The 15,125-nt window shown below is 48.1% G+C and overlaps 1 protein-coding gene across 17 annotated transcripts in view; it reads right to left on the reverse strand.

The window, feature by feature from the left end:
* Positions 1-239: 239 nt before the first annotated feature.
* Positions 240-15,125, reverse strand: part of ANKS6 (ankyrin repeat and sterile alpha motif domain containing 6) — a 62,117-nt gene continuing 47,231 nt past the window's right edge. For all 17 annotated transcript variants that reach the window (XR_014841951.1, XR_014841955.1, XR_014841945.1 and 14 more), the window contains 2 exons: positions 12,216-12,332; positions 240-5,115 (listed from right to left, as the gene is read on the reverse strand). Coding sequence is in view for 11 of the 17 variants with exons in the window: in XM_085019282.1 (XP_084875408.1) it covers positions 5,011-5,115; positions 12,216-12,332 (222 nt within the window). In the remaining 6 variants the exon portion in view is untranslated. The remainder of the gene's footprint in view (positions 5,116-12,215; positions 12,333-15,125) is intronic.

A 15,125-nucleotide genomic window follows, 5' to 3' on the forward strand; every position in this document is an offset into this window, starting at 1 on the left:
AGTGAGGCTGGCATTCAAACCGACTATCCCGTTACTGGGTGACCTTGGTGAGGTTAATATCTATGTGCCGCACTCACCAAATCAGTAGAAAGGGGATTTTAAGGCTGCCTCACAAGGTTATTGTGAAGGAGGCAGCGAGGCAACAGAAGCACCCGGCACACCACAGGCATGTCTCCAGGACAGTTCTCACTGGAAGAAATCTGAGCAGTACTTTATACCTTTGATGAGCAAAGTCACAGTGAGAAGACAAATTCACCATTATTTAATATACATTTGGCAAACAAAAATCCTTCAAAGAATCAAGTCTTTGTATGGAAATAATAAAATAACAGAAAGTAGTGTTGGATGGTACATGGAAACACAGTTAGGCTGACACAAAACAGCACCTTGGTCTCTTATCAAAGGATCAAGTGGCCCTGCTGAGGCCCAGCCTCCTGGATGGTAGGGACAAGGTTTCCTGGAAGAGGACAGCCATGTCATGTGTCTATGAACCCTACGGAGGCAGTGCTCACAGGAACTGGGTGGGACCTTACCCTGATGGGAGTCGGCTCACTTCCCTGGGCAGGGAGGGCCCTGAAGAGGGGACCCTGGGTGGTCTCTCCCTTAGGAAGGAAGCTGCAGAGAGGGTGCACCACCCATCTCCTCCAGTCCTGCAGAATTTGCTGTCAACTTTGACAGGGAAAGTAGTGGTCTCTTTGCATGTTGATGATCTGTTGGTTAATGAGACGTGGTCATCTTGCCTGAAGTGGACAGCAGAGTACAGATGGTGCTTCATAACACCTTTAGTCTGGGCTGCAAATCTTCCTGGGAAGGGTCCCAGGCCCTCAGGGGGTGCCTTTTTGGAAGCACAGGTCATCGCAGATGTCCACAGCTGTATAGCCCAGGCCTGGCCTCCACGGCAGTGTCCTTAGGCAGCTCTAAGGTAAGAGCAAATGGGAGGGGTTTTCTGCTTCCTTCCCTGGATCAGTTCCTGTGATCTGGCTAGAAGGCCTTCCTGCTTCTTTCTGTCCACTTTGCTGGGCATCCCAAGGACACAAACAGCAGAGTTAGGCACAGCTGAGGGTGGAGATTCACCACCAACCCTCACGTCCTCAGGGCTCCAATGCCAGCAGAGCCATCTAAGCTGCTGCTACCTCTGGCTGGAGGCTGCTGCTTCTGGCCTCGACCTCCCAGCCCTGCCTACTTCAGGACGAGTGGGAGGTGAGGGGAGGGAGAAACAGAGACAGAGAGGATTTCAAACAGGTGATGGAGATTTCTCACATCTGCACAGCTCCACATGGTGTGAAAAGGGCTTTCACCTGCATCTGATCCTCAGTGCCTTGGGGGAGCACTATCCCCTTGTAACCAAAAGAGAAACAGGCTCAAGGAGTAAAAGAAGCACATTGCCCATTAAGAAGTGGCTGAGCCAAAACCCAGTGCTAGGACTGACTGGTGATTCTGTACTCTTTCCAGGTAACTGACTGCTTCCAAGCATTTCAAAGAAAAGAACCTTAAATCAGAATAGCAAGTATCTAACTATACCCCTGATGATATTTGATCCACAAATGTTACATGCCACCTGCCTTCTCACACACTGCTCCCCGCCACGCCCAGTGTGGGGAACCCTTTCTCTTTCTTTCCCACCTGCCAGATGTGCTGACTCACCCCTTCAGACCCAGTCTTTCCACTGGGGCCTGTTCAGGCTGACCCTGAGCTGTCACCCACAAGTCCTTCGAGCTGTGGACCCATCACACTCCTTTATTACAAAACTCCTTATGGCACAACGTCTGACTTCAGTGATTGTCTCCTTAAGATCCTGTGGATGCTTTGAGGACAGAGACAACTGTTCTTCATCTTTGGATCCAAAGCGCAAGCACAGGATATAGGGTAAATGCTCAGTAAATGTTTGGTAAACGAAAAAGTAAATGTTTTCCGTGCAAAACTTGTAATAGTCTGACGCTGATGCAAGGAGGCATGAGCATCCCCTTGGCCACTGAGAAAGGATGCCTGCACCAACACTGAGAAAGGATGCCCTTGGCTCTGCAGGAAACACCCAGGATGCAGAACCCTCTGAGCAGGATCCCAGCCTTCTCAAAGTCAGGGGACTCCCTCACCACAATGTCCCACTGCCAAAAAGAGAACTGCTGGGTAGAGAAGAGGCCCTTACCAAAGACCCCTGACCCAGCCGGAAGCCCCCAGTGCCACTTGGGTCCACCCCCAGGGGCTGTGAAGCCTCAGGGCTGCCACTATCCCAGTCAAAGCAGGGGCTCCCCAGTGGTGTCCAAGGAACCCCAGTCTTGCAAGAGTGAAGCAGCACTCTGTGATCAAATATGTGGGAAATGCCACAAGCTACATGGTCCCTTTGAAGCAATCCCCCCACCTCATGCATGGCATGCTAAGGATTCTGAGGTGTCCTGTAGCAAAAATCATGCAACTGACCTTTAACCTGGTGTCTGCCAAATCTATGATCCCAGAGCCCCACCCCACTGTCATATATACACAACTCCTCCTTCATCTTCCTTTATAAAAAACCTGCTAGCACCCTACGGAACTAGGGTTCTGAAGAACACACTTTAGGATATGCTGGTGGTCACTGAGCAAGAGAAACAATGTGGATAAGAATAGCCTCCTGGAGGGGCCCAGAAAGGTGGTGATCATGGCCCAGAAAGGGTGCCCAGGAGCTCTTACCAACCAGCACAAACTGCCTGGGAGAAAAAGCCTTAGAGCCACTGAGTCCAGTAAAAAAGACAAAAGCAGCATCCATCCTGAGCCTACTTTCCCATCTGCAAAATGAGAATAATAAGCCCTGCTCTGTCTGGGGTCATCATATGAGACCCTGGAGGTATGCCTTTGTGAAACGCTGACCCCGGCATAGCTCCTGCGTATCATAGGTACTCAATCAAACTTAACCCAGTGAAGGCTGCACAAATAGAGGGGCGATGAAAAGACCAGCAGGACAGCAAAGAGCAAGCACAAAACCTCACAGCACCTAACTCAGGAGCCCATATGTATTTCAGAGGTAAACAACCCAAGGCCTACTGATAGCCTCTGAAGGCATGAGTTCACTACAACAGTGAGAACCCTTGCTGCCTCCAGCTCCAGGAGTCTACAGGATTCAGTGGCAAAAGCCCGGTTTCGGAAGCCTGCTAGATCTTGTTCTCAGCCAGCTCTGCTCCTTTTGGGCTGGGCTCCACTCCTCCCTGTCTGTGCCTCTAGTGTGCAGAATGAGGTGAAACTATGCCAGCCTCCAGGCTGGTGGTGAGGACAGATGACACTGGCGTCCAGCTGCCACACACGTGTCTCCTTAAGGAAAGATGTGATTTGAGGAACATTTATAAAGGCGTTTGCCAGGGATGGCTGAAACAAAACCTCTTCTCTCCAGTCATGTGAAAAGTTGGCTTCTATGGGTGAGAGGATGAGAGGGTAAAGGAGGAACAGCATCTGCTGTATTGATGATGGGGAGAGAGAACACTGGGGCTGCGGGCAATGCAGAAGCCAGCGGAGGGAAATGGGCACCAGAGGGAGAGAGGAGAGGCCACATTTCCCCAGGACACCAGCACGCAGCCTGGCAAGGCTCCTGGTGAAGATGAGAACCCTGCAAAGGCTGCCATCCATCGTGCACATCCCACACACCAAGTACTTGACACACATTGGCTCTGAGAGCCCAAGTTAACCTGTCTTCGGACACACAGCTGGCCAGCTGCAGGGCAGGACCAGAACCCTGAGCCGAGTCCAGAACGCTTTCCACTCCTCTGGGCTGCCCCTCAAGGCTGGGACCATCCACTCACATCTTCTCCTTAAGAGTGCTCAAGAGGGGGGAATGGCTCTGGCTCATCTCTGCACCCAATCACCCAGCACATGGCAGAAGTGCAGCACGTGTTGTCCAAATGAATTACGTACTTGAAAACATTTCAGAAACCTACTGGACTCAAAAAAGTCAGAGTCCTTTTTGTAGAATATGACATGGTAGAAAAACCACAGGGGCTGATCCCCTTCTGAGGAACACAGCATTAACAGTGTCTAGAAGAAATTTCAAATTCCTCACTTCATTGCCTGGAAAATGTGAGCATCCAAGTCCTTCCACAATGTAATCTATCAGGGTTTTCTGCTTCCAAAGTGGAAAAGCTCTACAGTGATACGGAGTGAGCACCGAGGAATATCAGAGCATTGTCTTGCCCAGCCACAGACAAGGAAAGAGAAGGGATCCTCCAAGACCCCTTGGACCTCTCTTTTTTTTTCTATATAAAAAGGCTGTCTTTGCAAGAAAGAAAAAATGCATTCAACACACACATCTGAACAGCTGCTGTACGCCGTTTGCAGCAGATGCAGTGAGAGCCGTTTTCATACAGACCAGTATGGGGCCCCAGTGGCTAGAGGAGTTAGTTCTGGGCAAGGGAGTAAAGAATAGCTTCTTTGGTGGGTGCACTGGTGGGAGGGACAAGTTAGAAGTTCTAAGGGAGGAGGTGGTGGTGTGGCTAACTTCCTCCAAAATATACGCTCCCTCATCTAAGTACAGATTTGTAGCTGTGAGGGCACTACCTGAACAAAGACTACACTTCCCAGTCTCCTTTCATCAAGGTGGGGCCATGTGACTTTGGGTGGCTGATGGAATGTGAGCCGTTAAGAGCAAGGCAGTTAAGTGGCTGTACCTTCACCACCATCCCCTTCTCCTCTGCCAGCCAGAAGCAAAGACTCCAAGGCCCCTGGGAATGGCAGAGCCACAGACAGGAGGAGCTGGGTCCCTGAATTACCGTGTGCTTCTGCCCAGCACAGGCAGCCATACGAGGTCCTATAGCAGAATACGTCTCTACTATGTTGGAGTTTGTTACCGCAACTAGCATCACCCACTCCTATAATAGGGAAAGGAAGACTGGCATTCCAGGCAGAGGGAATAGTGTGATGAAAGCACAGTAGTGTGACAAAGCATTGTATGTTTCAGAGAATGGGGAAGGACAGGTGGCTGGAGCACTGGCCGTATGCAGAGGGTACTGAGGTTCAGAAAGCTCATGCCGGTGACCCCGAGAAGGAGGGTCACGTACACGGATTGTTTCCAGGGGCCCTGGTGTTGCTGGCGCTGCTCTCGAAGGAAGAGTGGAAGTTGTGAATGGTTTCCTGTAAGATTTGTCTCTCGCGTCCCTGTGGAGGAAATTGAAAACAAAGACGGTCTTGTTAATTCTTTTAACCATTAATTCAATTGACACAGTGTTGTTCATGTTTAACTCATACTTGAAAAACCCATGGGTGTCTTGGGGAAAATAAATTACCTAATTGAAAGAGTGCTGAGATTAATAAAAGCATTCTGAGTCAGAATCTCCCCATAAACGCAGCATGCCTGGCTGGAGAGGCCCCCGAGATGTAGGGTCTGATCCCCCAGATGAGGACAGGCAGCAGAGTCCAGGGAGCGGGAGTGACTTGCCCTGGGTCCCTCATCTCGGAAGGGATGTCTCCCACCCTGCCCTGCTCTGGACATCTTTCCAGCCCTCACATTTCCAGGGAATTCAGTGGGAGTCGAAGTTTCTAATACGGAGTAAGAGTCTGAGCTGCTTTTATTCCCTTTTATACAAAAGATGACAGATTCAGCTTCATGGTGATTCACTTCTCACCCCGTCCCAGCTCCCGCCCCTTACACACACAGTTTGAGATGGGCAAAGAGGGAGAGTGTGGATGTTTCTTTAAGCCCAAAGGACATCTTCACTGAATATGTAGCTGAAAGGCAGTGATACACAGAGGTTAAGAACAGAGTCTGGAATCAATCAGCCTTGGTTCAAATCCCAGTCTTCCCATTTACTAGCTGCGTGACCTTGAGCAAGATACTTCATCTCTCTGGCCCTTGATTTCCGCATCTATAAAATAAGAATGATAATAGTACCTCAAATGGTGCTGCTAACACTGGGCCACAGATGGGCAGCAGGAGGCTGCAGTGTAGACATATATATATTTGTTTCTAGGCCACACCCTTTTTAGGGCCACACTCACGGCATATGGAGGTTCCCAGGCTAGGGGCTGAATCAGAGCTACAGCTGCTGGCCACAGCCACGGCAATGCCAGATCCAAGCCGTGTCTGCAACACATACCACAGTTCATGGCAATGCCAGATCCTTAACCCACTGAGCAAGGCCAGCGATTGAACCCATGTCCTCATGGATACTAGTCGGGTTTGTTACCACTGAGCCACAATAGGAACTGCCAAAACATATATTTTTTAAACCAACAAATAAATGTGGTCAAAATGCAAAGCAAATTAAAAATGAATAATCTCTGGCCAGCTGTTCTCTGTTAAGAGTAGGTGGGAAAAAAACAAACACTGAATGAGCCTAGACTTTAAACTTTCCCTTCTTTCATTTCATTGACTGCCTATATCCCTGAGGGGCCCCTTTCGAGACCCCCAAGCAGAGACCTCTCATGTTGACAAGGCTTCATGGACACCTGAGAGGGCAGGAAAAGTCTCCCTTTGCACCATCCTTCCAAGTCACCCTTCCCAGAAAAGTGCCACCAGGATTCCATCAACACACACTGAAAGGCTGCAGGGCAGAGGACAGAGCATCGAAGGTGGGGTCAGAGCATCCCAGGTCCCTATGCCACGACTCGCTCCACCCAGGCATGACCCACACTGCTGCGTTTCCGTATCCGGAAAATGGGGATAGTATCACATGCTGAGGATGCGATGAGGCGCAACCTGAGATAACCTGAGCAAACTGCAGAGGACTGAAAAATAAATAGAAGGGATGACAGCCATGTCATTATTAGACACCACCTCAGCCTTAATTGCCTGAGAAAGGAGGTCAGGGCAAGACAGGGTTCCAGCACGATCTGCTTCTGAACCTCAGGAGGGAGCCACAGACGATGAAAACCATAATCGCTCTCTGCATCCACAACTGATTGAAGTTGATAACGATAATTGCCCTTTAAAAACCCCCAAGTTTCGAAGCACCTGCTTGATAATTCTCCAAAGGAAAAAAGCAAATGGCCAATAAAAGTAGAAAAAAAGAAAGTTCCGTCTATCTAGTAGTTAAAGAAGTGCAACTTAACACAAGGCATATTCCTGGCCTCTCAAAGTAATAAAAATTAAAGAGCAAACTGATAGTACTGAATACTGGCAAGGCTGACACTGGAACTCACACCCACAGCTGGTGGGGATGTTCACTGGCTCTTTCTGGAAGGTATTTCAGGATGAAGTACCATTTACCTTGATTTAGACTCTTTGGCTCCATAATTCTGCTTTTTTTTAGACAACTATTCTGAGGAGATAATTAGAAAACCTTATACATGAAGTTGCCCACTGCAGCACTATTTATAGAAAGTTTGAATATCTACATATCCAACAAGTAGGGATTTAAAAAAATTAATTTTAGTACATCCATGCAAATTTATTATATTAAAAAGAGTTCTTAATGACATGGGATAACTGCATATATTTAATGTTAAACGAAGAAAGTAGAATGTAAAATTATAGATCCAAATTTATCTCAGCCACAGGAAGAAAAACATTCGGCACAAAATGCTGCAGAGTGAGCTTCCCAACTGTGAACGGCATTAGTCTCTGCGTGGCTGGATCATGATTCCTTCAAGAGTTCCTTTCACCTTTTTGGTACTGTATAAATGAGTAAGATGACTATGCATAGCTTTGATAATCACAAAAAAGTGGGAATGGAAAGAAGCAATGGCTTAGGACCAGCTAAAGGTGAGACTCAGGCCATCATTTCTGGTTCACCTTCTCTAATATACAACTTGTCTGAAACTAAGAGACTAATAAGCAGACTCGAGTATATATCACAACCTGAATACTGGGGTGAGCTCACCCAGAAGTCACCTGGCTTGCAGGCTGACGGTCCACACCACTTTGTTGGTATTTTTATGGTGCAACTGGATTTGGGTTAATATTCATTTTTTTCAAAAATTGGGGCTAAAATGTTCAAACTTTTTTGATTGTGTAAGAAATACATTTTATATCACAACCCTGTTACATGTAAATCCATATAGCTGAAAGAAGCTTCGCCCTTCCTACCTGCAAAGAATCTTGATATTTTCTACTCTATTCTATTTTGCTTGTTAAAATGCTATTCGTGAACCACTAGATTGATTCTACAACCTGCCAGCATGCTGAGGACCACAGCTTGAAAGACACAGGGTGAGGGGTCAAGGAAAGCTGGGCTTCTCCCCCCCTTCCCCCAGTCCTGGACTAAGTTCTCAAATGTGTACAGGGCATTTGAGCCACCCTGGGTACTCCCTTGGCCAAGGCTGGGTTTCGAAAGGAAAAGGATGAACATTAGAAGGGGAAGCTTATGCCCTGTGGCAATCAAAAAGGACACAGGAGTTGGGGTCAGGTGGATCCAGCCCAGAAGAGCCCAGGTCCAGGGCATCCAAAGGGCTCTAGGAAGCCACAGTCAGCCTGAGAAGTTCTTTGCAATTTCTCTCTCTCTCGGCATATGGAAGTTCCTGGACCAGGGGTCAAATCCAAACTGCAGCTGTGGCACCACTGGATTCTTAACCTACTGTGCTGGGCTGGGGATCAAATCTGTGCCATCACAGAGACAGTGCTGGATCCTTAACCCATTGCACCACAGTGGGAACTCCCTCTTGGCACTTTCTAAGAACCAGCATAGACTTGCAATGATGACCTAGAGTGGGGAAGATAAACTTGCCTTTGTGATGTTCACCTTCTCCCAATCACACCTTTGCTCTGAGATACACTTGACATGCAATCCTTATTTCCACAGGACTTTGTCTGGCACTACTAACCCTCGTATAAAAGGCCATTCTCCAGGGATTAGTTCAGATTGGCTCCTTCCCCTTGCACCTATCTCCAGGTGGGATTGCCTGACTATGCAGGGTAGATGCTGCCTGTGGGGAGAACATGGGTGGCCTGGGGTGTTGGAAGCACCTGGGTCTTTTTGTCGAGAGCTGGTCAGCTGGGGCCCCCAAGAAAGACCACTGGTATGGGCCGAAGTCTGTGTACTCCCCACACTCCTATGCTGAAACCCTAACCCCGCAATGTGATGGCCTTTGGGAAGTGACTAGGCTTAGGTGAAGTCATGAGGGTGGGGCTTCCATGGTGCCATCATACCCCTATAAGAAGAGATAAGAAAAATTTTGCTTCTTTCTACTCTGGGCCATGTGAGGACACACAAGAAGGTGGCAGTGTGCAACTTGGGAGAGGACTCACCAGAACTCGACCATGCTGACACCCTGATCTTGGACTTCCAGCCACCATACTGTGAGAATTAAATTTCTGCTTACAAGCCACCCAGCCTAAGGTACTTCGTTATGTAGCCCGAACTGCCTACGACAACCACCAACAGCTGCTGCGTCTACTTCTCTTGATGGGGCCCTGTTTAGCATGGGATGCAAACTGTTACAGAAGCAGGGAGAAGGGGGGCAATGAATTTGAGAGAAAACTAAAAAAAAAAAAAGCTCTAGTCTGTAGCGACTTTAAGAAAATGTCCTCCTCTGGAGTAGCTCGAGATGTCACTCTGATGATGACAGATAAGTTTCCCAAGATTTACAAACCAACCCATGCTGTCTTCTTTCTGCGATTCTAGACCAAGGAGGCCATGGCCACGGAGGGCAGAGGGGAAGTTCCAAAAGCATGAGCAGTGATTAGCTACCAAGCCCCAGGCCAGACTCCAGTGACACCCAGTTCCTGTCTTCCCATGCCCTTCTCTGTCCTCACTGGTCCTACCTTTTCTGTCCTTCCTCCTCGACTAGCTTAAGCTTGGCTTTCCTCACCTCCATCCTCTTCCTGGTTCACACATCAGGCCCTTGGAGGCCAGGAGAAGGAAGGATCCTAACTCCTGAGCCAGAGTCCTCCTACCATCACTCACCTAATCCCTTCTCCAAAGCCATTGTCCACTTGATTGGGTCACCCTCGACCACCCTGGGAGCCTTCATCTGTCCCCTCTGGCCTCCCCTCCCACTGGGCATCTTGCTTTCCAGGGGCCAGTCACTCCTTTGGTTCTTTAAATGCATATCTTCTCACCACAGGGCCTTTGCACATGTGCCTCCCTCTGCCTGGTCTGCACACGTCTTCTACCCCTTTGCCAGGTGGTTCCTATCTTCCTTCCTTGGGGACACCTTCCAGGCCTACCTCTAAGTCACCCACTCTAAGTCAGGAGCTCCCACAACACAATCTGCCTCGCCTGTCCTTGTGGGTTACATCGAGGCAGGATTGTACAGTGGTCAGTACACAAATTCTGGGTTCCAATCCTGGCTCTGCACTTACTGACTGTGTGATCTTGGGCAAGTTCCAGGATCTCTCTGTGCCTCAGTTCTCTCAACTGTACACTGGAACCAACCTCTGGAGGGTTATATGAAGGAGGAGATGTAACGTGCTCAGAGCAGTGCTGGGCACAGAGTGATTCTCAGTGGTCAACACCCACACAGTGCCTGGGACACAGCAGACAAAGGGCGATTATTCATGAATAAATCCATGCTCCAAAGGGCTTGGTTGCTGGCTTCAGGTGATCCGTCCATATGACCCACCCTGTTTCCTGGGTGAACCCTTCTCAATAGCCAAGACCTGCCCACCTCCTGCCCTTCATGTCTAAGGGCAGAGCAGAAATGGTGCTGGTCTGAGAGTCAGAGCTCCTGCCCTTCTTGGAGCCTCTGCTTCCCTATCTGTGAAGTGAGTCAGCCAGGGGCCTGAGACAGGTGAGCAGCATTTAGGAACAGGCCGCCTACTGAAGAGAAAGAACACATAGAAAGACCTGCAAGAAAACGCTCAGCTTTGCAGGCACCTGAAGCAAGCTGACTATATCACATTGAAAAACCCCCTCACAGCCTTCAGACAGGCAAAATAATGATAAGGATGGCAATAAAAGCAGCCCCCTAGAGTTCCCGTCATGGCGTTGCCGTGAGCTGTGGTGTAAGTTGCAGATGCGGCTCGGATCCCACGTTGCTGTGGCTCTGGCATGGGCCGGTGACTACAGCTCCAATTGGACCCCTAGCCTGGGAACCTCCATATGCTGTGGGAGCAGCCCTAGAAAAGACAAAAAAGCAAAAAAATAAATAAATAAATAAAAGCAGCACCCCAAAATACAGCAGGGCCAGGAGGGGCCACCTCGGCAGTGTGGTGCTGCGGGAAGCAATGAGGAAGACGTCGCCCAGATTCTGCTCCCCAGTTGGCTGAGAGAAGGTGAGGGTAGTGGCCTTTAGAGTAACTGAGGAAACTGTGCAAAGTGACCTGTGAATGATAAAGTGCTACATGGATATTTATCTGCCTGTGGCTGTTCAATACTTCTGTGCCTACCTGGCAATATATAGAAAGAACCATAAAACAGCCACAATATCTGACACAACCTCGTATTAGGGAACACAGCCTGAGGAACAAGACAACAGAAGAAAAATCAAAAAAGCAGACATGTCCATTCTGGTACAATTTCTAAAGACAAAATCCCCAACACAGCACTATGGTCCAACAAGTGGGGAGCTGTTAGGCAGAGTGTGAAAAAGCAATAGGTAAGCAAGTATTATATGTTGTTGCTAGAATAAGGGACCAACAAAATCTAGCTCACATTAGGGGAAAAGCAGAAGGCCAAGGCGTGTGAATAGCTCAAGAGTGACGGTACAGCCATCTGCAGAGCCAGTGGTGCCTTGCTCCTTGTGTGTTTTGTCTGCTTGTTTGTTTTTTTGCATCTGTGCTTTTAGGCAGGTGGGTGGGGGCACTGCTAATCTTTAGCTTGAAAGCTGATGAAACAGAAATTGAACAGCAGACCAAAAAAAAAAAAAAAATGCAGGTTGCCAACAATATCAACAGTAGCTGATGGAACTCTGTATGCCAGGTGCTCTGCTGCGCATTTCAGTCCTGGCAGCAAGCCTATCACCCCCATCCTAGAGACGCAAGGCTCGGAGAGGGGAGTGAATTGTTCAGGGTCACTCTGAGTGAGTGGAGGGGCTGGGATTCAAACCCAGGTCTGCCTGACTTCAAGGCCTGTCTGAATCAATTTCCATTGTGCTCTGGAGGGCAAAACCCAGCCCTGTGGGTTGAGATGACTGGAGGGAATACGGTGGCCGAATCTAAGGAGAAACCACTTTATGGGAAGAGAGACCTGGAAAAGGAACAGGCATACTGGAAGGCGGTGAGCTCTCAGCCATGAGGGCCAGCCTCCACCGGGGTTGTGGGGGGAGATGAAATGAGACCGTGGAGGTCCTTGGGAACACTAGGGCACTAGGGTGGAGGATCCGAGTGAAGCTCTTGGCTGGTTGACACAGGAAGAAAAAAAAAAGATTGAGAACAATACCTTGCCTGCATTCAGTTCAGAAATCGCTGCCAATATCTGCTGCCTGGATCCATCTGTCTTAATACCTAGCTCCTTCAAGTCACCGTCAGTGAGCGTGAGGAAGGCTTCCATATCCACCTGAGAAGAGAGAAGGGGGATTTGCTACCATCTGCTTGGTGCCACACCCCTTTTTTCCCCAACCGCAACAGGACTCTTATGATTATGAGCTGTTAGTGCTTATTAGTAGTGAATTAATTAGAATTTACTACTTCCAATTCCTGGCTTTGTGCTGAAAGCTTATTTGAAAAATGTCATTAAAAATGAACTCTCAGAGTTCCTGTCGTGGCGCAGTGGTTAATGAATCCCACTAGGAACCATGAGGTTGTAGGTTCGATCCCTGGCCTTGCTCCATGGGTTAAGGATCCGGCGTTGCCGCGAGCTGTGGTGTAGGTTGCAGACGCGGCTCGGATTCCGTGTTGCTGTGGCTCTGGCATAGGCTGGCATAGGTTGGAACCCTAGCCTGGGAACCAAAGAAATCTCAAGAAAAAAAAAAAAAAAGAACTCTCCTTAGCTCTAGCCCTGGGAGTTTTAGGAGAGGTGTATTCCAGAAAGACCCTGCAAACAAAACAAGCAAGGAAAGTCTCCTATACAGTCATCTGGGTGACTAGAGTGATGCCAATCCAAGTCCTGCTCTTAGAAAGTTACTTCCAATGTTGCTGCACTTTTAACAATATTGGAAACTGCACAGAAAATACGCACATATGGCGGTCCTCACCATGTTCCACCCCCTCTCCCGAAGGACAAGAGAGATGCAGACTGTGGAAAGACAGAGTGAGAAAATAAACATGCAGAAGCAATAAAGGAAAGAAGGGCCAGGGAGAACCAAAGCAGAGAAGGGCTCAGAAAAAGGGCATCTCAAAGGTGCACAATCCTTGGTTTCTACTGGAGAAATGCTAATATTTCCTTTTTTTTTTTTTTTTTTTTTTTTTTTGTCTTTTTATCTTTTTGTCTTTTTAGGGCTGCACCCGCAGCATATGGAAATTCCCAGGATAGGGGTCTAATCGGAGCTGTAGCCACTGGCCTACGCCACAGCCACAGCAACACCAGATCCAAGCCGAGTCTGCGACCTACACCATAGCTCACAGCAGCACCAGATCCTTAACCCACTGAGCGAGGCCAGGGATATAACCTGCAACCTCATGATTCCTAGTCGTATTTGTTTCCACTGCACCATGATGGGAACTCCGAGAAAGGCTCATATTTCTGTCATCCTTGCCTGGGCCTCAACACAGGGAAAAATTTCCCCACTCCTTCTCTTTTTCAATAGTCATTTACTTTCCTGGATGAAAACATATCTTCAAGGAGGTTTGAGTTAGTGGGGAAGGGTCTGTTTCCTTATCCAACAGCCAGGGATGCAGGCACATCCCACCTCTCTGACAATAATAAACTCCCTGCACCTCTCTGGGACTTTAGATATCGCGAGGTGCTGATGGGCTGAAGGACAGGTGACATGGTTTTGATGAAAACCACCTGCCCCCCTGGCCACACCAGATACTCCTGGCCCCTCTGGACGCTCCTCTCCTCCCACCACCCTAGACCCTGGCAGAAACCCCACAGCCAGCCTGTGTGTGGGTCCCTATGGCCAGCTCTTCAGAAGGCATAGAATGTATAAAGTAAAAGGAGGCAGCCATCAGCAAACAGGAAAGACTTTCTCAACGACAAGAACAATCACTGCTGAAGTTTAAGATGCCAAGGAGGAGTTCCCGTTGCGGCGCAGCGGAAACGAATCTGACTAGTAGCCATGAGGATGTAGGTTCATGGCGTTGCGGTGAGCTGTGGTGTAGGCTGCAGACACAGCTCAGATCTGGCATTGCTGTGTCTGTGGTGTAGGCTGGCGGCTATAACTCCAATTTGTCCCCTAGCCTGGGAACTTCCATATGCTGCGGGTGAGGCCCTAAAAAGCCAAAAAAAAAAAAAAAAAAAAAAAAAGAGTCTGAAAAAAAAGATGCCAAGGAGGCAGGAAAGACAGACTGGACAGGGCAAGAAAGCAAACGAAGAAAGAAAGCCATAACACCTCCCACCCCTGTCTGTTTTTTGAAGCAAAATACAAACTCTTCAATTGCACCTCCAGCTTGTTGGGGACAATAAGTGATTCTTGTGACGGCTACTGTAACGATGACAGTCACCATAGACTAAACTGGGCACCAGCACATTCTAACCTGTGGCTGGTGGGCCCACAGAGTGATTTTATTTGGCCAAAACAGTAACAATTTTAACATTTTATTACACAACTCACCGACCATATAATTCACCTATTTAACGTGTACAAATAAATGTTCTGAGTACAGAGTTGTGCAACCATCACTACACTTAATTTTAGAACATGTTCATCCCCCCGAAAGGAAAAGCCATGCCCATGAGCAATCACTCCCAGCCTCTCCTCCCCACATTCCCTGGCAACCACGAATCTATTTTCTGTCTCTACAGATTTACTTATTTCGGACATTGCACATAAATGGAATCGTACCATATGTGGCCTTTCGTGACTAACTTGTTTTACTGAGCATTACGTTTTCAAGGTTAATCCACATTATTGTGTGCATCAGTATTTCCTTCTTTTTTATAGCCAAGTTATATTCCACGGAATAGAAAGAATACATTTGATTTATCCATTCCTCAAGTGATGGACAATTGGGTTGCTTCCCTTTCTTGGCTACAACAAACAGTGCGGCTAGGAAGCTTTTGTGTGAATGTACGTTTTCAGTTCTTCTGCATATACACCTAGTAGTGGGATTTCTGGGTCATATGGTAACTCTAGCATTTTGAGAAACTGCCAAACTGCATAACGGACAATTTTTTTTTTTTTTTTTTTTTTTTTTTTTTTAGGGCCACGCCTGTGGCATGTGGAAGTTCCCAGGCTAGGGGTCAAAT

Source organism: Sus scrofa, chromosome 1 (genome assembly GCF_054392235.1).
Source record: "Sus scrofa isolate SSC_HxYL_T2T_F1_AM1 chromosome 1, Sscrofa_HxYL_maternal_Yorkshire_Landrace_v2.0, whole genome shotgun sequence".
In the NCBI taxonomy this organism is placed as follows: domain Eukaryota; kingdom Metazoa; phylum Chordata; class Mammalia; order Artiodactyla; family Suidae; genus Sus; species Sus scrofa.